This window comes from Penaeus vannamei, chromosome 29 (genome assembly GCF_042767895.1).
Source record: "Penaeus vannamei isolate JL-2024 chromosome 29, ASM4276789v1, whole genome shotgun sequence".
Classification (NCBI taxonomy): Eukaryota; Metazoa; Arthropoda; class Malacostraca; order Decapoda; family Penaeidae; genus Penaeus; species Penaeus vannamei.
In genome coordinates this window covers 25,800,495-25,826,981 of record NC_091577.1, presented here as the reverse complement: position 1 = coordinate 25,826,981, position 26,487 = coordinate 25,800,495, and the positions used below count along the sequence as shown (strand labels likewise).

General features: G+C 40.5%; 2 protein-coding genes across 14 annotated transcripts in view; one reads left to right on the top strand and one right to left on the bottom strand.

The window, feature by feature from the left end:
• The window catches only part of norpA (no receptor potential A), a 260,031-nt gene extending 256,187 nt beyond the window's left edge, over nucleotides 1-3,844 (top strand). For all 5 annotated transcript variants that reach the window (XR_011399775.1, XM_070142565.1, XM_070142568.1 and 2 more), the window contains one exon: nucleotides 57-3,844. Coding sequence is in view for 4 of the 5 variants with exons in the window: in XM_070142565.1 (XP_069998666.1) it covers nucleotides 57-125 (69 nt within the window). In the remaining variant the exon portion in view is untranslated. The remainder of the gene's footprint in view (nucleotides 1-56) is intronic.
• Nucleotides 3,845-5,348: 1,504 nt separating this feature from the next.
• LOC113817422 (band 4.1-like protein 4) overlaps nucleotides 5,349-26,487 on the bottom strand; it is a 287,974-nt gene continuing 266,835 nt past the window's right edge. For 2 of the 9 annotated variants that reach the window (XM_070142554.1, XM_070142557.1), the window contains 17 exons: nucleotides 23,197-23,285; nucleotides 20,425-20,488; nucleotides 19,678-19,835; nucleotides 19,224-19,342; nucleotides 18,294-18,323; nucleotides 17,930-18,002; nucleotides 17,303-17,563; nucleotides 17,016-17,162; nucleotides 16,659-16,847; nucleotides 16,157-16,369; nucleotides 15,662-15,770; nucleotides 15,314-15,396; nucleotides 13,236-13,418; nucleotides 12,675-12,914; nucleotides 12,490-12,547; nucleotides 11,458-11,910; nucleotides 5,349-7,335 (listed from right to left, as the gene is read on the bottom strand). In XM_070142554.1, coding sequence (XP_069998655.1) covers nucleotides 6,691-7,335; nucleotides 11,458-11,910; nucleotides 12,490-12,547; nucleotides 12,675-12,914; nucleotides 13,236-13,418; nucleotides 15,314-15,396; nucleotides 15,662-15,770; nucleotides 16,157-16,369; nucleotides 16,659-16,847; nucleotides 17,016-17,162; nucleotides 17,303-17,563; nucleotides 17,930-18,002; nucleotides 18,294-18,323; nucleotides 19,224-19,342; nucleotides 19,678-19,835; nucleotides 20,425-20,488; nucleotides 23,197-23,285 — 3,114 coding nt within the window. In that variant the 3' untranslated portion in view covers nucleotides 5,349-6,690. Of the gene's footprint in view, nucleotides 7,336-8,972; nucleotides 9,062-11,457; nucleotides 11,911-12,489; nucleotides 12,548-12,674; nucleotides 12,915-13,235; nucleotides 13,419-15,313; nucleotides 15,397-15,661; nucleotides 15,771-16,156; nucleotides 16,370-16,658; nucleotides 16,848-17,015; nucleotides 17,163-17,302; nucleotides 17,564-17,929; nucleotides 18,003-18,293; nucleotides 18,324-19,223; nucleotides 19,343-19,677; nucleotides 19,836-20,424; nucleotides 20,489-23,196; nucleotides 23,286-26,487 lie in introns of all 9 variants that reach the window. The other 7 variants (XM_070142562.1, XM_070142563.1, XM_070142555.1 and 4 more) reach the window with 7 other exon arrangements.

Sequence of the window (26,487 nt, the reverse complement as noted above, 5' to 3'; positions counted from 1 at the left end):
ATTAGTGCTGTTTTTCTTTTTTCTTTTTTTCTTAAAGTCCAATCTTTGCTTTCCAGGCCATCCAGTTTTATGAGAACACAGAAGCTGAATACAAGATGTGGCAGAAGATTGAATTTTTCTGTTGAAGAGTCAACCCTCCATAATGTAGCTGGAGTTGTGTTATGGCACACTCTTCACCCCATGTGAAGATCTCCAGACCAGCTGCCTTGGTTCATCTGCAAGCCTTAGCATCCATTATTTCTGTGCATCTGCAATATTAGCCCATTGGTAAAGTGTGTGTGTAATGTACATGAAATGAGGAGTGATGAAATTCAGGGTAATTAGGTGTGTCTGGTTTACAAAACAGGAAATGTGGTTAAGCTCTCCATTCTCCTCTGGTGTAGAGGGCTTGGAGAATCTGCTATTCAAAGTCTAGCTAAAAAGAAAGTTAATGCAAACTTCATCAACACAATGAAATGCTGTAAAAAAAAAAAGAAAAAAAAAAAAGAAAGCTACAAGTATGTGATAATGAATTCCAAAGTCACAGAATAGTGGAAATGTACATGTGGTGGTTGCTTTTCCTGAGACACAGTAGGTGAATTAATAATGTGCTGTGTATAATAAAGGAAGACATTTTCTAATAGGCTTTGTTTCCGCACAGGAAATCTAGTCAACAATAAACGGGCTGGTTGACTTTAAGATGAGTTATAGCAGTTTCATATATTGGCAATAACAGATTTTAATAACTGTATATTCTTTTCTTTAAGGTTGAGCAATTTATTCATTGTAAGATTCTATTGTTAATGGTCCCAGATATATTTTTGCCACTGAAAAACATAGCTCTATTGAATGTTGAGTACTGGCTATAACTTTTATAAAGAGCTTATACAGATTTAACACTGTTAGCATCATTATAGGTAGCATTGCATTTTCCTACAGTTTATAGCAGTAGACATTTTTTTTCCTTTTTGTTAATTTCATTTGTATGTTTCATATGTAGCATTTTCATTACTTTTAGTGGTGATTACTAATGTTTATATTAGTTAGTGTATTTTATTATTTTCTCAATTGTTGCTTGTTGTTCTCAACATTGTATTACAGTATGCATTCCTCTCTCAGCTTTAGCATAATTATTGATTTAGAAAGTATTACATATAGGATATGATAATTATATATACATATTTATATAGATATATAATCAATGTTATCCTTGACTGAGAAATATTTTGTGAGGTAACTTAGTTTTGAATAATGTTGATACGATTATCAGACATGCATCTATATGCATATAATGCTGTTCAGTTTTTGAAAGAGTCCGAAACTCCTTGTACCTTCTAGTCTGTTCTAGTCAATTTGATAAGAATTTATATTTAGAATATATTATATATATTTATATATTCCACTTGTATGTAAAGACTGCTTCCTCTGTAGTGCCAAGTGTTGATGTGCACCAAACTGTTAATTACACGATCAGTGGATGTGATCCTTTGAATAGGTGACATTAAGGTCCAGATTCTTCCTGACAATACAGTCAAGATCAGCCTTATGAGAGTGTGCTAACAATGGGTCACTTTAAGTGATTGTATTCTTTCCAAATACACACAAAAATCACATTAAAGTATAACAGAGTAGATGCCCAAGATTGCTAATCAGTTTACTTCCAGACATTAATGTTTTTGCTATTGTTTGTAGACAAGCTAAGTCTTTGCCACTTAATGATTTAAAGCATCATAAATGTCATTGTCATTTGGTGATTACAGCATTGAAATGAATACACTAAACATAAAGGCAAAATATGTGAATGGAATTAAAATATATGGGTGGGATCGGTGAGGAGAAAATTACTTCATGAGGACTTTGTTATTGATACAGTAAATTACAGCAATCAACAGCACTTTGGTTTAGATATAAAAGTCATTGGTAGACTGAACCGTAACTGCTGTCATAATATGACAATTGAAAAGTCAGAGGGAAATGCTGACAAGTCAACAAAATGTGGCTGGCATTCTATGTTGGAACTTTGTAGTTCAGAAAACCACCTGGACTAAACTGGCAACTGCAGTAAATTCATGTGTTTCTTTGCTACATACACACATCAGATCATATTGGTGTTTTATCTTGATATTCATTAAGCAATTTTTACCTACGGGCAGTTTTGCCAACGTGCCAAAGAATCAAAGTTTCCATCCTCCAGGCATGAAGCCCATCGGAAGCAGAGTCAGCCAATATTTTTATACGTTTGGATAATAATGATATCGAGGGTATTTTTTATCATCAGTGTTTAGATGTGAATAACGTCCATTAATGGTGTAACAATATGTATGAATATGTACAGACACACATGTCTCTCTCTCTCTCTCTCTCTATCTCTCTCTCACACACACACACTCACACTCACACTCATGCACATGCACTCACAAGCACGCACACACACTCATGCACATGCACGCACTCACAAGCACACACACATACTCACAAGCAAACATGCACATGCGCGCACACATGCATGCGCGCACACAAAAACAAACACACACACACACACACACACACACACACACACACACACACACACACACACACACACACACACACACACACACACACACACACACACACACACACACACACACACACACACACACACACACACAAATATATACACACATACACACACATGCGGGTGCTCACACTCAGACACACATATCTCTGTCTCTCTCTTCTCTTCTCTCCTCTTCTCTTCTCTCCTCTCCTCTCTTCCTCTTTTTCCTCTCATCTCCACTCCTCCTGTTTTGTCTGCTCTCCTCTCCTCTCTTTCCATATATACATATACATATATATATGGATAAATATTTTTATGTTATTTATATACATAAAATATATATATTTATATGTATGAGTATATTTGTAATATGTGTGTGTGTGTGTGTGTGTGTGTGTGTGTGTGTGTGTGTGTGTGTGTGTGTGTGTGTGTGTGTGTGTGTGTGTGTGTGTGTGTGTGTGTGTGTGTGTGTGTGTGTGTGTGCGTGCTTGCATACATGCACTTGTCTGTGTATGTATGCAAGCATGCTCAGATGCATGTGTGCACTCTTGTTAATGTGCACATGCATGTGTGTGCAAGTGTGCGTGTGCGTGTGCGTGTGTGTATGTGTGTGTGTGTGTGTTTGTGTGTATGTATGTGTATGTATATGCATGCATGCATGTAATATGTGTGTGTGTGTGTGTGTGTGTGTGTTTGTGTGTTTGTGTGTATACACATGCATCTGCATATATGATTAACTTTTTAATTCATGTAAAAGAGCTGCATCACTTCTGGTCAGTTGCTGAGCTTATGGCATGAGGAAGTATGGGACTAGTTACCCTGGTTTCTCAAATGACACTGGCTGCAGTTGTTGACAGGAGCTCAACAAGTGTGGTGAGGCGGTCAAAGGCTGTCACCATATTCTTACAAAATAGTAAATGATTTGTGCCTATATTACTGTACCAGCTGTAAAGTCATTTGTACCATCCTCATATATTGCATAGTGAACATGCCATCCTCATAATATTTATAGTACATATTATACACTTCATGGAACATGTCGCTTCAAGTTGTGGACTATTTTACTAAGGTTATGAACAAAACACTTAAAATGTATAATAGAATGATGATACTGATGATTGTAATGATTAACTCCAAAGCTTTCTTTAAGATAAGTCTTCTCTATTTTATTGAACAGAAATGATATGTATTTTATGAATCAAAATAGGAAATCAAATAAAGTTGGACACTATTGAATTAGAACATTTGTAGGTTGTTTCAAATCTTGTAGGAACAGGTCCCTTTTGCAGTTATTTATTATGCGTAATAAATTGTTATAAAAATCAATGCTGTTTTATATTTACTCTATTCAAACACATGGACCAATTTTTTATGAATTTAAAGACCTGAAGTGACAAGGCCATATCAGTGACCTTGTAAAAGAAATATGTGCAAGACTGAAGATAAGAAAGCTTTATGGAAGCCTAAAGAGCACAGTGAAAGTGAATTCTGAGGTAAGTATAGGCTTGTTGTTTGTCAATTGATATTTTAATTGCTAGTTTGTGGACATTTAATTATTCAGAAGATACATAAATACTGAGTCATAAAGATTAGTCACCTCTCTTTCAGGTGCAATACAATAATTGACTGCAGTACAGCTGGCCTGATATACTCAACTGAATGTGTGAGTAGCTGTAGTAAGCTATGTAACTGAGGTACATTTCTCTATACAGGTACTAAGGGATTTCTCGGAAAAATATAGGTGATTTCAGAATAAAGTCAGAATCCTTGTAGAGCCCTTGTGGTACCAAGCTATATTTAGCAATACTATTGTAACAGTAGGAATGTGGAATTTAACAATTGTCAAATTAGTTGCTCAAACTAACCTTGTGGGTGGTAGAAAAGCAGGAAAGGATCTGATTGGGTAACCAAATAGTGCAAATGTGTGCATGAATTTATGTAGAGGCTGGCAATAAGTAGATATTCTGAGTAAAAGAGGTAAGAGATTACCATAAATTTTGCTTATATCATGTAATAAATACTAGGATTATTTCAGTGATATTTCATTGATTTGAATAATGTTGCCCACTCAAATTCTGTTGTAGAATGCAATTTTATTTTTTATTTTTTGTCCAGATGTAAAATCACAATAATTAAAAAGCATTTTGATTTGAAAAAAAAAGTTTATGATGAATATTTTCTTATTAATACTTAATTTGGCTGACAGTGCCATTAACCCAATGTCCCCAGGAAAATGCTCTGTTCACTGTAGTATTTTTTGTGAAATGTCTATACACATAGATTACTCTGACAGTGCTTAGCCACAAAGGAGTCAATTAGTATACTTTGGGGCATAACCTGAATTCACCTTTCCTAGAGTTTATGGGAAAATGCTTTTTTACTAATGTTATCAATATTGATTCTGTTATTTTTATTTTAAACATCATAAAGAGTTATTGATATTGATATTACTAACAGCAAAATTAGATACGGGAAAATATAGAAAATCAAGGCAAAGGGCAAACAGGTGAGACAGGTTGTTCTTGTCAGTGGCTCATTGGTGGGACCACCTATATGTAAAACAATTTCTAAATTAAACACATTGGGCATGGCATGTATGCACATGCCATCCCTGGCAGCATTAGATTACTTATTTTATGCTTCAATGCACTGCCAAGTATAAGAAGCTTATTAATATCTTGGCATAGTAAGACAATTATAAATATATGAAACAGTTCCTTTTTTCTTTTAGAAAGCAGCACCAATGAGCTTTGTCATGAAATAAATGAACATTACAATGAAAGATAGGTGTATTCTGCATTACAAGTTTCTGGCTAATAAAAAGATGGAATAACATAGGTAGTGTTTATTTCTATGCTACAGGCATGGTGCAGCTGTTTATAACAGGAGAAAACAATTATATGAACATTTTTTTTCAATTTTGTTTAAATTTACTTTTATGACGCCTGCTACGGCTCACAAAATTGCATATTACATGAACTCCACAGCCACATGATAAAATGTTAGTATAAAGTTACTTATAAAGAAGAAAGAATGAAAGAAAAATATGTTGTACATATTACAGGACACACATTGGTGCTGCAACCAGTGACAAAAAAAAATCAGTTTTCAACTGAACAACTACCTACAAATTTTGATATAAAGAGTGCAGGTTATATAGCATATTTACAAGTGCAAGATCCAAGAAACATGTCCCGCTTGTGTAGTTTATTTGAATATACATGACTCTCGCTGCTACTCGCAATTATCAATGATGATGCATCATTTGCAACATTTAATAGTAAAGCCAATGAGCTTTTATAATAAGTAGGGGTTAGACTGTAAAAAGAGGCAGAAAACTAATTTTACTTACATGATATGATAGCACAGAAGCAGACAGTTCTAGGTCATATAAACTAGATTTTAAAGGCTACAATGAATGTGAACAAAATTTCAAACACGAGGTAGCGCGATAGCCTACTATATTTACATAACACCACCATCACATTTACTGTTATCCATCCTAGTCCTCTTGCATTAACCTACTTCATAATTAGTGATTGTTTCTCTACATCAACCTTCCCTTGCAAGGGGAAAGGAGAGAACTTTGGGTTTCTGGGAGTTCTTGAGATCAGAAATGATGAAAAAAGTTGGTCAGGTCTGGCCATGGAGATGGGTTAGAACATGAGTAAAGCTAAGACTAAGCGGTCACTAACGTTCCTTGAGAGCTGACTGCTTAGAGATCCTAGCAAACCACTGCCATGAGAAGCAATAACTGAATGTTTACTTTTTTGTCATACATACATAAACCTCTTTAGGGCACAGCACACACATAATAAATATATATACATATATATACATATATAAATATATACCTATACATATGCATATATATAAATATATGCTGATTTGAAATATTTTTGCCTTACCTGACCAAATCTTAACTGTAATCTTTACTTGAGTTCACCATATTTACAAGTTGCCTACTGTACATCCCCAACTAAAAGATCTATGTACGTACATAACATTACTTTGTAGAAATGTTTTTTTTTTTTAATGCTACCATCCTTATCTATGTTAAATTAACTCTCAAATTTCAATTCAACATTTGGCACTTACAACAAGGCATTTACAGCTCATAAAATCAGTAACAAAATATAAACTCTATATACACACAGAACAACACACAACTATCACAGTTCAGTGCTAATTTCATCACCTGCTTCACCTTTCTTGGCTTTACCATTTGTTACATCACTTCCACTGTTATCGCTCTCACTGTTTCCACTAACCTTTGTATCAACATTTTTGTTGTTCCTCAACTGTGATTTATCAGACTTGAACATTACATTCTTACTGTTATTACTGCTGCTACTTTCCACCTCATAGCAGTCACTGGAGTGGTCTTTCACGTGACCATTGAGAGAAACCTTTGAAAAACCATTTAGGTGGCCATTGCCAAAGGTTCTGAAGTTCCCAGTGCTGTTTCCACTGTCCTTCATATGACCATTCAACACACATCCACTAATATATTCTTGGTCAAAGGTATTTGTGCGGCCATTTTGGAAGCTGCTGAGCTGATGGCCTTTATTTCCATTATTCATCTGGCTGCTGATCTTATTGTTGGTTATTGGGATAAATTCACTTGACAGAGGTCCAATAATCCCACTGCCCTTTGTAGAGTAGCCATTGAGTGGGAGGCATGTCTTGTTCCCACCGCCATTTATGTGCATGCTATCCATGTATGAGCCGCCATTGTGGGACCCATTGATCTTGACTGATCCCTGGTCGAAGGAGTTGATGTAGCCATTTGTGTCACTCATTACCGCAGTTGATGTCTGTTGGAGAATGGACTGTCTTAATATTTATACTTCAGGCAAGGAGGATACATAAGCATTTACCAAGAAAATGTATAATTCACTTATATAATGCAAAAAGCCATTTCATGAATTCATCAGATATTACATATATTGCCAAACTAACGTTCTGTTTAATCAGTATTTTAAGTGTTAATATACTACACATTAAGATAATCTTCCATGCTAAGGATTAGGTAAATTTTCTTTGAATACATTTCTTGATTTTTTGTGATATTATATAGATAACTTGTTAATCATTAACATTTTTACACTGTACAACAGGCACAGTATGATAGTTTACAACATTAAATAAGCAACATGAAAATTAAAGGAATCAATGGCCAAGATTGCTATTAATGACGAGACAAAGCTTTTCAAGTGTTTAGACAAACAATACATGGTATGACAACTCCCTTTGCAAACATCACATTAATTTGCAGGATACAGCATATTGCACTGTGACAGGCAAAAGTGTTACATAAAGCATATTTACATATACCAACTCCAACTAATTATATATATATATATATTAGGTGACCAGTTATTTAGTTCGTTAGAGTAAAAAAAAATTAGAACCCTTACACAATTGTAATATATTTTTTAAATTATGACAATTTAAATTAGTCAAGTTATTGCTTATAAACAATGAAATGTATTCATTGTAATAAATGTCAATCAGCCAAAGAAAGAAAAAAATAAATAAAATACATGCACTGCTTACTGAACAAATGAAATACCATGCAGTAACATTACTCTGATGCAACATGCAAACAACTTCTAATGGCAAGGTATGCACGCTTTACAATACTGTCCCTAGTCATTCATTCCAGTCTAAAGTCAGAAGTCTGAGTCACCCTAGAGAGAGAAGGTGGAGGAAGGAATTTCAGAGTGATAATGTTACTTGTGTGGCTGGACAACGCAGGCTTCCTGTCCAGCGAATGGGGCAGGTGATAGCCCAGGCCTGATATGTTAAAAGACAACGAGTGATTTCTCATTTCTCTCTATGATTGAGACCAAAAGCATCACCTGCTGACTTGTTAACTTCCTACTTCTACTTGTTAGTGTACACTTTATTACAATACATTATAAGTAATAAATACAGTAGTTTGGTTACTTGTACATAGAAACAAAAAATACACTTATTTGAATGTAGCCAAAACTGAGCAAACACAACTTTCTACTTTGTATGCAATATCAAAACTGTTACCCAATCAATCCTCATTCCTCTTTCCTGCACGTATGGGGGGGGGGGGGATTATGATTATTATATATTATAAGGGAATTGTGTATCATGTATGTATATGCGCGCTACTGCGGCTCAGGTGGTGTGTGCACACATTTATTGAAAATGAGGAATGCGGAACTGATTGTGGTATTACTGATTTTTTTTTATTCCTGGTCACACCAGGCAAGTAGGTCCAACGTTAATATACTTCAATTACCATAACCCATATCAATGATTATACTGTCAATGCCTATACAAGAGATCAATGGAAACATCCTCACCGCAGGGTCTGCCATGGCAGAGCCCCTGCCTCATGGTGGGAAATGGCCCAACCAGTAGTGACTCTCGTACCCAAGGCAGCAGTTGTTCCAGGAAGTGACCTCATACTTACTGCATGGCGCTCTGAATAAGCGGCCCGAGGATCAGTTCCAAGCTGCCTGCACTGCCCCTGCGCGTATGCCCGCCCACAACCCCGCTGTGCTGTGAACAACATAACAGTGTCCTCAGTCACTGCCCACTACCCTGCCCTGCCCACAGCTTCTCTGGCTTACCTTGTCTGTGGCAATCTCTCCGTGGGATACAAAGATGGCTGTGCCCATTTGGGAATCCGTCAAACAAGGACCCTTAGGATTGAGTTCCTTCATGCCATGATAAATCCACTTTACTGATATTCTTGAGAAAAAAAATATATTGATGCCTTGTAGACATCTTGCTCTTGATTAGTGACAATGTGAATCGCTGGGATATATTAGTCAATGATTTTCTATTTCATATGGAATTGTATATTAATGCTAAGTCCCATGCAGGCATAAAGTAACATTAGCATGATGGATAATTTCAGTCCAGGGACGCAAGTTAGGCATAAACAGGGGTTATATGGGGATGACGGAGCAATGCCAATCAGGGAATTTAAAGGGGGTGATGGAACACATGCAAGTACAGGGGTTAAGCTAGGGGGTGACAAGAGCCGCTGTGCTGTGGACAGTGGTGGTAGTGGTGGTGCTTGGCCAGGGGGAGACATGGCGGTGGAGGCACAAAGATTTTGACAAAGAAGCAGCTGGGTAAATGATTGTCGTGTGTCAAAAGTGTCATATATTTACAAAGGTCAAAGGCCAAGTCTTCTGATATCATAAATTGAATAACTTTAATACTTTCCAACATTATTTCCTAATGCAAAGACTGAAGTCTTAGTAAATGGCAAGAGGTACCAGGAAGAAAATTTACATCCATCTTAAAAAGAGCTTGGCTTATATGTCACTGGTTTTATGAATCTGTTTGTCTAGTAGTATGGGTAATTAACTATCAACATTTCAACCAATGTTGAAAGTATTACTGATAGTACCTATGATGTATGTGCGGTTTCTGTTACCCGCTGCTTCTTGTCCTTTCTGGCCATCAACTATAGATAAGAACAAAACATAATCATAAATGCTACAGCTGTCATAAAGCGTCAATTACTTGCAGTTACAGACTGTGCACAAACAGGAATGAATAAGGGCCTTCAACTATAATATGTGAAAAATTATATGCCATAACAAAAAGGTGCCAGTGCTGCTTGTTGGATAAACAAAAGAAGGCCTTAACTTCCAATTCAACTGCTGCAAAACACATGGCTCAGGTGCCTTAAGCTCGCATGGAGCAAAAGTGAATTGAAACATGAAAACACAATAGCTTATGAAAATCCAGTGTAAGACTAAATATCTGGATTATTTTCTTTAGTCTCCATGTGAATTTAAGGTTTCCAACCAGTGTGAGCAACAAAAGCAGATAATCATAGTAAAGAAGTTTTGGTCTGAGAGACTTCAAAAGACAATGTTGGTGTTCCTGAAGGTGTCTGTATACTATCTTAATTATATTTCTCATTCAAAGAATATCAAGTGTAATAATAATAATACCTATCAATGTTATTCAGTGTGTTGGTGTAATCTTACTGGTAAAATAGGAAGGCTTTGCCATATTGTATTTAGGAAGTCAACTCGTGACGGGTCTTCCCAAGTAGAAGGCAGTTTAGAGTCTTGCTGAGGTAGTGTTTGAGGTCGTGCTGGAAGTATTGCATTTGGAAATTGCATTTAACTAACTGTGCAGGTGTTTTTGCAGACTGTGTAGTATATAAAGATGTGCTTGGTGCAATATAATCAGAATTTAGCTGTGCTAAAGTGGACTATAGGCATTACAGAGGCTGGTGAAAAGTTATAAAGTACAGGAGAAAGAGAGAGGGAGTGGGGGAGGGGGAGGGGGAGGGGGAGCAAAGGAAAAGGGGAGGGAGAGCGAAGGGAAAGAGGAGGGGGAAGGCGAAAGAGAGGGTGGGAAAGGAGCGGGAGAGGGGGAGAGGAAGGCGTAGGAGGGTTAGGGAGGGGGAAGGAAGGCGCGGTAGATGGAGGGGCAGGGGGAGGTGGAAGGAGAGGAAGAATTGCACAGGAGAGGGAGGGGGGGGGGAAGGGAGTGAAGGGATACAGAGGGAGATGAAGGAAAGAGATGGAGAGGGAGAGGGCAGAAGAGAAAGAGTGAAGGGATGGAGATGGAAAGGGGGAGGGATGGGAAGGGATGGATTGGGAAGAGGAGGGAAAGGATGGAGAGGGGAAGGGGAGGGAAAGGATGGAGAGGGGAAGGGGAGGGAAAGGATGGAGAGGGGAAGGGGAGGGAAAGGATGGAGAGGGGAAGGGGAGGGAAAGGATGGAGAGGGGAAGGGGAGGGAAAGGATGGAGAGGGGAAGGGGAGGGAAAGGATGGAGAGGGGAAGGGGAGGGAAAGGATGGCGAGGGAGAAAACGTACTTAGGTAAGGAATCTAGAGAGAGAGCGGGAGAAACTACGAGCTAAGAACACGGGAAGCGAGATAGACAGACTAGCATAGTGCGGTGTGAGTGCGCGATACTTACTTGTTCCCTTTCAGCTCTCTTGACGGGACGACCTAGTGAGTTAGACCACTCTGCCTCTTCCCTGTAGGCATCCCAGTTATAGACCCTCCAGTGTAGGGCAGAGTGAGCCAGGTTAGTCCCATTGGTTGTCTGGATGCCTTGACTTGTATCTGATTCTTTTTTGTTGGAGGAAGAGGAATGGGGGGGTTTGCAGGAAGCCTTTTGACCCGGGTTAGTCTGGTTAGTCTGCGAGGCTGTAGTGCGGAAGATGTTGGTTTGGGAGCCAGTGGTTCTCATGAGCGGCCGGCTGGTACCTGTGGGCCGCGGGAGAGTAGCACTGGTGCCGCAGGAAGAACCGGAAGGAGCAGGTGAAGAGGAGGAGGTAGTCACAGATGAAGAGGGAAGTGGAGGAGGAGATATCCCCCTCGACAGGCCATAGCTAGAGCCACGCTGTTGAGGACGTGCTCCGGATCTCTGCAAAGAGTTAGTGCTATACTGGCTGCCAGTGGAGGTAGAATTAGAAACACTAGTGGAGGGACCATAATTCTGGACAATGTGGGTTGACGACTCACTACTGTGAACAGAAGATATGATAGAGCTTCTGGGTCTTGGAATAGGCTGACTACTGGAAGATAATGAAGACGAGGAAGAAGGGGGAAGAGATGGGTGTAGACGTTCTATATCGTGGTAATGAATAAGGATGTTAGTGGAGTGTTGAGTCAAGGGTTCAAGGCTTGGGTACAGGCTTTTATTGTGGGAGACTGGCTGTTGGTGTAGGTCGTGATGGTTGGGGGGAAAGTTGCTGTAATAGGGCTCTGGACTGTCACTGATGGTCGAGCAGTCATTGCTGTGGAGATGGTGGTTGTCGAAGCTAAAGTTTTCATAGTTATGGTGGTCGTAGCTATTCTGGTGGTGGTACTGGCGGTCAGGGTCAGGGCTGTTGGGTGGTGAAGGCATCTGATGGTCGTGGTGGGTGGAGTTGGTTGTGGTGTCAGGGAGGTTATGGTGGTTGTGGGAGCCGCTGGTGAGGGTAGAGTCAGCAGATATACTCACACTGGAGCTACCAACGCTGATGCCTGATGTCACCGAAGATTGAGGACTCGGCTGAGGTCTGTGGGAAGAAAGAGAACCACTCATAACAGAGAACATTAATATTTGCTAGTTATTTCCAAATACCAGTTAATTCCAGTAAAAGTAGAGATAGCTATAAAAAACGCAATTTAAAAAGAAATACTCACTTTAAAACAGCAGTAAAATGAGAGCCTCTGTCATTGACACCATTTTTCAAGATTGCCGCAGACGTCGGGACATAGCCGTTGCCGGACACGAAGCCCCCGCCGGCGTCGTCCAGGAAGGCAGGAGGCTCGGGTGTTGCGGCCTCCCGACGGAGTGTTGGCGAGGCTGTGTTGGCGCTGCTGGTGACCAGGGCCTTCACGCTGGGTCCGTTCACCATCACAGGTTTATGGGAACTGCTATAGCTGAGGGATAAGCTTTGTGTAAGATGAAGTTCTATGGATTTTATTTTTATTTTAAGGTTTATAAATGGGGGAAATGAGGAAAGAGAGCAGACTAAATTCATTCAACGAGCAAAATGGCAGAAAAAATCTTGTCCACGGTATCGGTTTACTGAAAGATTCATTTTTTTATTGCAGTGATAAAATGACATAGGTGTACTACTTTTCAATGCGAAACACTACACAGTCTCCTAAAATACATCATTCGACGGCAAATCATGACAATCACAGCACACGTAGACTGCAGACAATGGCCCTAAGCACTCAGCATCTCCCAATACCAACCCATAGCCAGGAGTAGAGGAACCAGTCGTGTTGGAGGTCGAAGTCTTGACGGAGCGCAGGGTTTTGGTGGAGTCGGCGTGGCCTCTGCGCTGGCTGGGGGAGTCCGTGGTGGAGCCGCGGGTGCCGACGCCGCCCTCGGGGCTCTTGATCAGGGAGGTGGGCACTGTGGGCGCCTGCACGGACCTGGGAAGGGAAGCGGAGGTCAGGTATCTAATGCATTTATGCTTAACTATACTGACATATAATATGCAAAAGTGTGCGCGTACACACACACACACACACACACACACAAATATATATATATATATATATATATATATATATATATATATATATATATATATATATATATATATATATATATATATATATATATATATATATATATATATAACTGGGTCACAATACTGCATGTAAAATAAATCAAATCAACAATATACAGTAAAGAATAAACATGCATATATATACACAGACTATTCTACGTAACAAAAAGAACTAATGCATAATGCAAAAGATACATGAAAACGGCGAGAGAACCGAAAGCAAAACCTAAATCGAAATTGGGCAAGAGCATTTTCGGAGGCAATACCTTCCGTAAAAAATAAACACTAAAAGGACAACAACAAACTAAAGCCAACGAAAAGTGAATCGGAAGCAAAAATCAGACTTTTAATTATACCAAATTAAAACAATTGATAAAAAGGTAGAACTTGCAGCTTCAGAAGGCAGTACGATGACTTCCTTACCTCTGAATCCCAGAGTGCTTGTAAAAACTTTAAAGAGTGTTGGTTTATACAAGTCCTCGCGAATAAAAAAAAAAACGATGCAGTGATTAATTGATTGAAATTTATCCTCATTAGCATACCCTAAATTTCTCATGATGGTGGGTGTGATCTTTTACGATCGTGTACAAACAATACAAATAAATCGTCATTTTATTGGAAAAAGTTTTTTTTTACTTTGACAAATACAAGGAAACACAGGCTTACGATGACAAATGATCCTTCTTGAAAACGATACAAACTGAGAAATACTCAAGATCTTAAAATCACCTTAAACAGATGCCAAAAGATAACACACATCGGTTGGGAATTCTCAACACAATCAACCAAATGAAATAAAAAATCTCCCATTAAAGCATATTTCTGATTAGCAGTTGCCTTAAATTACAAAAGTTATTATATAATACTAAGCCTTGCTTTACAACACACTTCCTGTCTTAAGAGATTCACACAACACGCTCAGTCGGACATGGGGATACTGTACATCGCTTGGGTCGTGTGTATCCGTTATCCTGAATGCACAGGGCGATGTATTTTGTAAGCATAAGTGACAAATATCACAGGTGATTCATTTTATCACTGAAATACTTAATTCGTTGGGAGTAATTTGTGCGAATACTATATGTAATTCCTATACGATAATATTACGTAGAAAAGCATTTAGTTAAAGGTCAAGTTACATACAGGATGACATCCCTTGATATGTGCATGCTTGCCGTTACTATTGTATAGACTGTCGTGAATGAATATTTGTTACAGTTATATTAGTAAACAGTTAAAGAAGCAACTTAAGACTATGCACAGCCTGCACAATAGCAGCACTGTTCCTTGGTACACAAGGTTATGCTATCTTAAATTAACGAGGGTTCTGATTAAACCTTCCAATACTGCTTAAGGGTGAAGTTTCTATCACAGCAGCCATCTTCACAGAGCAACATTTCCATATAAGCTTCCAACACCAGCCACCGAATGCGCCTCCGGACGACTAAACGTGATTATCTCAAGCACTAAAACTGTCTTTTTTGGGGGAACAGCAGCAGAGAAAGACCACAACCCTGTCGGTTCTTGATGAGATGCACACAGCGCACGGGAGTAAATTCCCTGCTTAAGAGGCATAAAAACTGGCCCGAGTCGTAGGAGTCCGAGGCGTGAAGTGCCGATACGGTCAGAGATAAAGGGATCAGCTGGCAGGTCTCGAGGGAGAGGGAGAATGAGCCAGGGAGGAAGGGAAGGATTCGAGGAAGGGAGGGATTCTAGGAAGGTTAGACGTAGAGATCTTGCATGAGGAGGATGTACCTTGGTCCAGGGGGGCGCAGCGTGCCGTTTACCATCCCTCCTTCGGGATTCCTGACGCCAGGCCCTCCATCGCCGCCGTTCTCCTGGAATTGCACGGGAAATAGCATTTCAAAAATGCACACTTTGTATGGATTCACATCCGCACACACAGAGACATGCACATAAACATGCACACACAGAGACATGCACATAAACACACACTCACACCAATAGACAGACACAGCCAGATGGATATATATACCTTTATGTAACAATTTTGTTACTTGAAATCAATATTTGCAATAGTACTCCATATTCATGGCGGGGAAAGTCAACAGACATGGTAAACAACACAAGACGACCTCGTACCTTCGTGACCTTCGGCAAGGTGTTTGTCTTTGTTGTTGGCGAAGGAGTATACGGAGGGGGAGGGGATTCCCCGTCAGCAGGCGGGGTGGCTTTCCTGTCACTGGAATTGCTAGTGACACCATAAAAGAACGGTATTAGGTTCTGTCAAAAATCTAATGGTTGTCTTTATGTACCATAATAAAACGAAAAGCTGAAAAAGCTGACTAAAAGACAACAAAAATAAGTATCAGTAAGTCAGTATGATTATTAATATTAAAAAAATTATAACAATTAAATTAAAGCAATCCCATAAAGCCTCGTGCACATGAGGAAAAAATCGCACAACAGTCTCCGACTTGACTGCCTCGCAACAATTGCGTGAGTCGCTCTGGGTATATGGGGACTTGTGAGGCAATCATGAAACTGCCCAGAGACCCTTGTGCGAAGTAGTATCTCGGTGTGTACGAGGTTTTATTTTCGGAGATAATTACCATTAAAGAAAATCGAGAAACTCACCTCTTGGAGCGTCTGGGACTCTTGTGCCGCTTGGTCTTGGGCGAAGTGTACTTGATCTTGATCGTCTTCGCCGTCTCCACCTTGGTGTACGGGATCTCCTTCAGCTCCGCCTCCGTCAGCCCCTGCGTCCCTTGCATCTCGAACTCGAGGTGTCGCCGCAGCTCGTCTGGCAACCGGCTGTTCTTGGCCTCCGAGGGCGACCTAGATCGCGACCTGGAATGGGCAATATGACTGATCAGGATTAAATGGCAACTTGATAACGTTGATGACCCCGAAATAAGGTATTATATTTTGACACTGCGTTTCCTTTTACTTGGTGACCTCTACGCCCCTCACTGCTCAAACGGATTTCGTCGCAACCATGTATACTCAAAATCCCATTTTTAATAGCGAACAATGCCCAGGCCATTTTCTTGAATACAATATTTTTTTGCTTAGTTCGTTAGGCTCATCACGTCCTCTTTCGTGCCCCCCCCACCCCCATCCCCTCGCGACTCCGCACCTGTGTTTCCTGTGGCGCTTCTTGTTGGAGTGCTGGTGGTGGTGCGAGTCGGCCTCCGTGTCGTGGCCCGAGGGCTGGTAGCCGCTCTTATGGGTCAAGTCTCGTACGGTGGCGGTGTTGCCTCGGACCTGGCCCTGGCTGGCCTGTGCCTGCACCCACTGGGCGTCGTTCACCATGCCTCCGCCGGACCTGAAGGGAGAAGAGAGAACTTTAGGGTGGGATTTTTTGTTATAGCATTTCCTCCTTTTAGCGACAGAAAATGTTGAGTTCAAAAATTTAATATTAAATTGGTAGATTTGACTTCCAAAACACGGTCAAACCGAAAACGAAAACAAAGACAAGGCAAGCACCACTCACTTGTGGCGGCGACGGCGGTGACGATGGCGGTGGTGGTCGGAGTCGTCGGAGTGGTGGCGGTGGCGGTGGCGGCGGTGCCCTCGCGACGAGCACTTACTGCTGGCCTCGCTCTCGCCATCTGAGGACCTGCCGCGGCTCCTGCGGTGCCTGTGGGAGGGGGAGGGGGAGGAGCCATGAACAAGAATTCTTGGGTCGTGTGATGAACGCAAGTAGGAAAAAATATATATAACATGGGTGTAAAAAAATAATAACAAAATACACTATCAAAAGCAAAATTTTCTCCGTACCTGCGATGTCCCCTCGAGTCGACGGACGACTGGCTGTCGACGCTGGAGGTGCGGCGAGACACCCTGTAGGAGTGCGAGTCGGGCGCGGGCGCGGCGGACCGGACCGAGCGGGGCGACTCTCCGCGCGAGGACCTGTTGAGGACGCTGCCGCCGCCTCCTGACGCGGCCACGCCGGCGGGGTACGGGGCGGAGCGGGTGCTGCGCGGGGAGTCGCTGCGGGGGGCCAGCGTCAGGGAGGCGCTCCTGTACATGTGGGACACCCTGGGAGGGGGAGGGGAGAGGGGAGTAGGGGTGTAAAGAGAGAGTGAGAGATAAAGAGAGTCACAGAGAGAGGGGGAGAAAGGGAAGCGTCATAAGAATATGTCAGAATACAATACATAAGACAAGTACAAATGATGCGCAATTACCAATACAGTGCCAATCAAACAGGAATGATATAACAACGTTAATAATAATAATAATAATAATAATAATAATAATAATAATAATAATAATAATAATAATAATAATAATAATAATAACACCATTAACAATAACAACAATAAAATAATATAAAAACAACAACAATAAGAAAAATAAAGGTAAAACAGCACCAACGCCGAAGCGACTCAGCTGACCAATACTCACGAGGTCACGGGCGTTGGCAGCTGCACGGTGTTCCTGGTCTCGGGCTTGACCTCCACGTCCTCCACTCGCGGGGCTGAAACAGGTCACGCCCAACACGTTAGGTCACAGCCGTCACGAGAGGTAAGCAAAGTCTATCTCGCATGCTTCGGGCACGCTATAATAATACGGTTTCCCCGTTTTCTTCTTAAATCTTAGTTGCAAGTTAATTCTTTTGCAATACTGACCTTTTGGGGGGAAACTTAAAAAAGACTATCTATTCCTCCTCTCGAAATCGGTAATAAATAGTAATAATAAATGAAAAATGCATTAAAATGTAAAAAACCCTAAACACACAACAGGCGGTCGACGCAAACGAACCACTCACCTTTCGTTATAATCCAACACCTAAAAGGTTCTGAACGGTTGCATGAAGAGAAGATTGTGAGCATTAGGCATAAATTTCGAATCCCGAACACATTTTTATTCACAACTGAACACACTATTTACCTTTCAACGCATCTAACACGACATTTTTTTTCAATAAATCATAAAGTTTATATTGTACGATCGAAGGCCATCCTGCTACATAAAGTATAAATAATCAGTAATATGAATCAATCTTAGTTCATTTAATGTTATCATTTATCACAAAGGAATAAATTATCACAAAACTACAGCAAAAATCCCCAGTAATTCACCTTTTCACCGTGTCCATCGAAAAACAACAATAAAAACAAAAGGACAACAGAAGTAATGAAAATCTACAATAAAACAATAACAATAAATAAACAAATAAAGGAATATAACGAAACTAAGAAAAATCTCTTGGAAGAAAGCTCCCCAAATTACTTTTAAGTCTCGAATCTCGACACATTTCGACAAGTACTTTCCCTAATTATACACTTGAATTAAAATCTGAACTTTAAATGCTACGCCACCTGAGGCCCTTATCTATAATTACCCAATAGAAGAGAGTCATTAAGTCATCTCGTTCTGTCCTTCTTCCTAATTGCGTAATCGCTATTTAATTTGGTAATTACATGTTTGTAAATGCTAAAATTTGGAAAGTGGGGAAGCATGAAATGAAGTGTTACTTAGAAAAACAATTTCCAGAATCAAAACAAACCTTAAAGTTATTTTTGCTTTCCATTAGAAACTAATTCGCATCTTACGCAGCAAATTCACCTCTACAAATGATACCAAAACAAACTGACGTATAGAACAGAGAATACAAAACAAAACACAAAATAAAATAAGCCCGCAACCCCAGAGAGAACGGGGCTCAAGCAATGCAAACTAAATAGGCCTAACTTACTATCCTGGGCTCCTTCGACGATGCGGCGCTGATACCTTCTGCTGGGCATCCTTGTGAACTCCGGCTGGGTCCTGGCGCCCACCTTGGCCTCCTGCGCCGCCTCCTTCTCTGTCCTGCCGCTGAAGGGGGAGGGGGAATTGCACGATGACTGAGAATTCAGACAATAATGTGCTGTATGTGAAGTCTTCTGACTCCTGCGAGCACTTTGTGATATGAAACAGATATAAATTCATGAAAGAATAAAACTAGATATTGCATTTTTCACACAGCGTTTCACTATGACTTATCTACACTCATTACCAAATATGCATCACATCTTGCAAACTACAAACCTATTCAAAATCCAACCAAAAAAATACATTAAACAAAGTTTTTCTCCAAACCAGCCAAAGCACCCAAAAGCATTATATCTCCTCCCGGCAGCGGATGGCACCGTCTGGCACCGCGAACACACCTGTACCTGAACTTGGATCCCAGCGAGAAAATGGCCGCGGGGGAATTTCCGGAGGCTTGGGTCAGGCGGAAGAAGGCGTGGTGCTCGACGCAGCACTGCCACAGGTGCTTGCACGCGGCCTTGCTCGGCGTCTCGAAGCCGTACGTGTTCTCGGAGTTCTAGAACGAAAGGTGACAACATCATGAGGATGAGGATGAAGATGAGGATGAAGATTGATGAGGATGAGGATGAGGATGATGATTGATGACGATAGTGATGACGGGAGTGAGGGTAATGGTGGTGGTGATAGTGATGGAGGAGGAGGAGGAGGAGGAGGAGGAGGAGGAGGAGGAGGAGGAGAAGAAGAAGAAGAAGAAGAAGAAGAAGAAGAAGAAGAAGAAGAAGAAGAAGAAGAAGAAGAAGAAGAAGAAGAAGAAGAAGAAGAAGAAGAAGAAGAAGAAGAAGAAGAAGAAGAAGAAGAAGAAGGAGGAAGAAAAAGAAGAAGAAGAAGAAGAAGGAGGAAGAAGAGGAGAAGGAAGAGAAGGACGAGAAAGAGGAGGAGGAGGAGAAGAATATGAAGAAGAAGAAGAAGAAGGAGGAGTAGGAGGAGGAAAAGTTGCTGATGATGATGGCAACGATAATAGTGTTGATGATGATCGTGGTGATAACAATGATATAATAACAATTTCCGAATACACTGAAACAACAACCGCATATATTCCAAGGCCAAGAAATGAAAGTGTTCGCCAAATACACATCCTGACTTACATTCTTGTCGCGCACCCTCAGCATGAAGAAACGTCCCCGGAAGTACACCTTGGAGATCCTCGGCCTGGGGAGAAACCGCATTTTATATCACTGCTTAAGTACTGTATTATCTCTCATCTTACATATATGGCCTGTTAGTAAAAGCTGCCTGTGTGCTTAAGTGCATTGTGTTTGCCAGAACACATGATGCTCTTTGTTAATTGTACACGCTGCATTAGGAAGTGCGCGCGCGCGCACACACATACACATACACATACACATACACATACACATACACATACACACACACACACACACACAAAAGCTGCTAACTCTAAAAACAGGATAATAATCATAATAAAAATACATAATTTAACGAAAGACCAACGCCACGGCAGAATGGCTCGATCGCAAGTCTCAGCAAGTTGCAGTGACGCTGCACTGCAATAAAGACAATAACGAAGCGCGATAACTAGAAAGATTCGCATGCGAGAACGCCAAACCCATTAACAATAACTAGCGAAGACTTGCTCAACCGCTAATTTACAAAGAGCGCTTTTTCCGCTATCCGATAAGCGGGCGTTATTTTATGAAAGCTCTAAAGTCGGGAGGAACGTAAATATAATTTATTCAGCACTAATTACTGTGATAGCGGTAAAGAAGGAAAAAAGCAGAAAAAACGGACTGAATAAAAACATGAGATAGGAGGATAATGTTATAGTGTCCACACGGGGCGTCGTTTTTTTTTATCAAGTTTGTTTAATAATGAAAAAATAGTGACGGAAAATACAATAGCGGGCAGCAAGTTACGAATACGACAAAACAAATGACTCTACATACAATAAAGACAGATAAGCCCGTGGCAAGCACTGCAATCTCGACTTTTTATTTTTTTACAAACTGGCGATAAAGTTACTGCTGCATTGTGATAAAAGTTTATGTTCAGGATGCTACGGCCCAGGGAGAGGTGTTTTAGGGGCGAAGGCAATCTACTTACGAATCTACAAGGAAGCTGACGCGTTCCTTGTCAGTGCGATCGAAGAGAACAAATGGGCAAGAACATTTATTCTTAAACATATAAGAATGTGGTAAACTTAAGTATACAGGCTGATGGTTTATACCCGTTTCAAAATTTACAGGCGATAATCAGCGATAGATAAAACAATAGATACAAAAAGCGAAATACAGAGCCAGGAAGGGCCGAGAGCCCCTGTTAAGGGAGGGAGGCGGGAAGGCGTGCGCGAGGGAGGGGGGGGGGGGCGTTAAGTGGAAGAGCACTTAGGGCAAGCCATGGCGTGTACATCTGGCGAAGGGAGTGGTGGTTACTGTCACTTCTCTTATAATGGGTAACAAAGATACAGGTAAGTACTTTGAGCGTGAAAGAGATACGAGTAATAGCTTCGCATGCTCGCTAGTGTCGCCAGGTTTTGGGGCGTTATAAACAAAGAACGTTCATCCACACGCACGCGCACGCACGCACACACAAACAAACAAAAAATCGAGCGAAGTTCTTGCAGACATTCATACCCTCTAAACTCGTTCTGAAGAGTTCACTAACTCTTTAAAAATGTCCTTAAGCTAGCGACGACGGTTTTCCATTAAACTTCAATAACAATTTAAATAAATTATAATTTACAACGTCTCCTACAGATCCGTTCGGACTTAAATTTTGGGGTACTCGCGAGACTTTGATTATAGATGACATAAAACCTTTATAGAGGCAGTGACCCCGTCCTCTGCGCCTTAATTTGGATTAGGAGGACCCGAACCCCCGCGCACGGTCGACTAGGGAATCGAACACGTCAAAACTATCGCTGATTCGCCGGAAGAGAAGTCGTTCGAATGCCATCGAACCTGAAAAAATAAATTTCTGGATGATATTTAGCTAAAAAATTCTAAAATTCTGTCTGCTGTCGAGATCCTTGACAATAAGGACTGAAACACATTTTTACTCCCATTCATAAAGGATTGTCGATGTCGCTGTGTTCCCGCCAAAAAAAAAAAAAAAGAAAACGGATTCACATATATTTTTTTCTATTTGAAGAACCAGATCGTCTGATAATGGTAATAAGCTCAATAAAAGCGGTAAATGGGTCCACAAGGAAGCAATAAAACAATATATAATGACAGATATGGCCACGCTGCCAGATCCGCATCATGAACCTCATCACCCAGCCGGTTATATGACCTTCTTGCCCGCACCCCTTACCTGTATAAATAGGATGTTTTTTTGTGTGTGTCTGTCTTAGGGGACAGCAAAGGTATAAACAGATAAACAGATAATGAGTGAGTGTGTGTGTGTGTGTGTGTGTGTGTGTGTGTGTGTGTGTGTGTGTGTGTGTGTGTGTGTGTGTGTGTGTGTGTGTGTGTGTGTGCGCGCGCGCGCGCACGTGTGTCCACCTAATCAAATACTTTAATTCACAAATCCGAGTAAAAAAAAAATAATTATAAAACAAGCATACACCCCTCACAGACAGCACTCTACAACCAACACACACACACACTCCGAACCGAGAGCTCCTACCAACCTATCACGCACGCACGCACGTACGCACACACACAACACAAACACACACACACACACAACACAAGCACGCACACACAAACAAACACACACACAACACAAGCACAAACACACACACACACACACACACACACACACACACACACACACACACACACACACACACACACACACACACACACACACACACACACGCCCTCGCCGAAAACTGGCACCCACCCCGTCCCAACAGCGCCCGCCACGCCGCGCAGCCAGGCCCACCAACTCACCAGAAGTAGTTCCCGACTTTGGCCTTGTTCCTCAGCACGATGACGCCCGAGGGAGTCAGCCCGAGGAAGTACTCGATATTGTCCTCGCCCTGGGAAAGAAAAGGGAAAAATGATTCAATCGTCGCATAAAAATGTAAGGAAATACATATATCAGAGAAAAAAGAAAAGGGAAAAAATGGGTGCAGTCGTCACATAAAAATGATATAAAGAAGAAAATCAGTAAGTATGTAAGGAAAAACATATATTAGAGAAAAAAAAAATGGTTCAGTCGTTACATAAAAGTGATATAAAGAAGAAAGTCAGTAAGTATGTAAGGAAATACATATATTAGAGAAAAAATAAAGAATAAAAAAATGGTTCAATCGTCACATAAAAGTGATACAAAAAAGTAAATATGTAAGGAAATACACATATTAGAGAAAAAATAAAAACAAAAAAAATATTTAGTCGTCACATAAAAGTGATATAAAGAAGAAAGTAAATAAGTATGTAAAGAAATACACACATTAGAGAAAATAAAAACAAAGGAAAACATAGATTCAGTCGTCATATAGATGTGTAAAGAAGAAAGTCAATAAGTATGCAAGTAAATACATATATGAGAAAATAAAAACATGAAAAGAATACATATACAAGAAAATAAAAAATAAAAAAATAAAAAAACGATTCCTTCTTCATATAAAAATGAAATAAAATATACAAATAAATAAGTATAAGTAAACAAGAGAATAAGTAAATAAATATCCAATATAAAATAAAAACAACTAAAATACAAAAACTTATAAATATGAAATACATCAGATGTATATCATAATTTCTTAAATATTCAGATTAACATTACACGTCCACAGCTATTAAATGCCACGAAACATCCATGTGTAAAATATGCACTGACGTTAATAATATAAAACTGCTAATATTGCATCGTTGTTTATTTGGCTTTTCATTTTCGTTTCTTATGTTCACTAATATATAACTTAGATATATTTTAATTACCTTTACAAATCAATATATTTAATTACATTGCTTATGTAGTTATTAATCTTTATTGTTGGTCTTATTCTTTTTATTGCCTTTCTTTCAAACTTTAATAAATATCAATGTATAGAGCAAAAACGCCCCGATGGATAGACAGACAGGAAAACAAACTGAAAAACGGAGACAGAAACAGCGAGAAACAAACCTCCCTATCTACCCCCCCCCCCCGCCATCAACTTCTTTTATCCCCAATGCATCCATTTCCCCCCACCCCCCCTGCTCCTCCCTACCCCCTCTCCCCCAACCCGCCACGCTCAGGTGAGGTCACTGTGGATCATCTATGCAAATTAGGGAGTGTGAGGAGCCTGTTGCAGTCTTGTTAACTTGTCTGTTCACTCACAGCTCAGTGGATCGCCAATCTTGCAAATGAGAGAGAGAAAAAAGAGAGAGAAAGGAGTAGATAGAAGGACGAGAGGAGAGAGAGAGAGAGAGAGAGAGAGAGAGAGAGAGAGAGAGAGAGAGAGAGAGAGAGAGAGAGAGAGAGAGAGAGAGAGAGAGAGAGAGAGAGATAGTGAGTGAGAAAGAAGAGAGAGAGAATAAAGAGAGAGAGAGAGAAATAAAGAGAGGAGAGAGAGAAATAAAGAGAGAGAGAGAGAAATAAGAGAGAGAGAGAAATAAAGAGAGAGAGTGAGAAATAAAGAGAGAGAGTGAAATAAGAGAGAGAGAGTGAAATAGAGAGAGAGAGAGTGAAAATAAGAGAGAGAAAGAGTGAAAGAAAGAGAGAAAGAGAGAGAGAGAGAGAGAGAGAGAAGAGAGAGGAGAGAGAGAGAGAGAGAGAGAGAGAGAGAGAGAGAGAGAGAGAGAGAGAGAGAGAGAGAGAACGAGGATGTCTTTCTATGTGTGCGGGTGTACGCTCGGGTGTACGTATGTCACACACAAACACACACACACACACATATACATACATATATACATACATTATGTATATATATATATATATATATATATATATATATATATATATATATATATATATATACAAGAAGAGGAGAGTGAGGATAAGTAAAAATAAATATCCCATTCATCTTCCTTTGCTCCCTCCCCCCCCTCTCCCTTTCCTTCTCCCCCTCTTCCTCCTCCTCCTGACATAATAATAACGATCGATAAAGAGGGTCTAACCACTTCCTTGATTAAACCATTTCTTGATGAATAATAAAGCTCCCGAGCGTGTGAAAACGTCCATCTACGCGTGTGTTTTATGCGCGCGAAAGTGTGAGGATGTGTGTGTGTGTGTGTGTGTGTGTGTGTGTGTGTGTGTGTGTGTGTGTGTGTGTGTGTGTGTGTGTGTGTGTGTGTGTGTGTGTGATATCACTCAACTTGTCTAAACCATAGTATTTTAGTGAAAGGAATGGCAATATATGAAACGCATTTTGTTCAATTGCGCAACTTTTAGAGTCTCACTCATACCTTGATCCAGAACACAAACCGTCTGTCTGTTGAAATCTGTTGCGTAAATGAAACGCTGTCCAATATTGGACGAATCAATTGACTAAATCCATCGCTTCTACTGTTTTTTTTTTTAATTGAAGCTTTTCTTTGTACCTCATGTGTATTCTACAGCAGATCTTTGTTTTGTTTTTCTCTGCATTCTGAACATGATATCAAACACTTGGTCGTTCTGGACAGGCTGAATGCAACATTTAATTCTGAGTAACTTTTTAGGATATGCGCGAATCTAATCACATATATAGCAACTGATGAGGCTCCGTCACTATATAGCAATTTGTGGAGATGAAGCGTGTTTATTTTCCAATATAGTAGATAAAGCAGCCATACAATTCCCTCTATTTGCCATCCCATAGACGCGCTAAGGCTTGAATGTAAATCACAAATCTATCATGTGACTTTCTCCCATTATTGTTGCGTATTACTGACCGTAGATTTTCATCAACAATACCCACTGCTTGGAGAGTGCGCACGAGACACCGATGCCACTCGCAAATAAGACTTTTTATACTCGGAAACGACAATGTCGAGAAAAAATGTGGAAGAAAGTACTGTGACTTCACAGTAAAACGAGGAAAAGGCGACAAAATGATCCAAAGACCCCGCGACGATCCCTGTGACACGGGATCTCGTGAGAAAAACAGAAGGCGTGTGAGGGCAGCCGGGGGCGCCGCGGCGGGGCACTAATCATAAAAACGTGATGCCCGCCAGCCGCGCGTTGCCAAGACGACCATTTCACCTGTGGCTCGCCGTGCCCCGGGCTGGCTATAATAACGTCACAGATCACGTGACCAACTGTACCCCCGG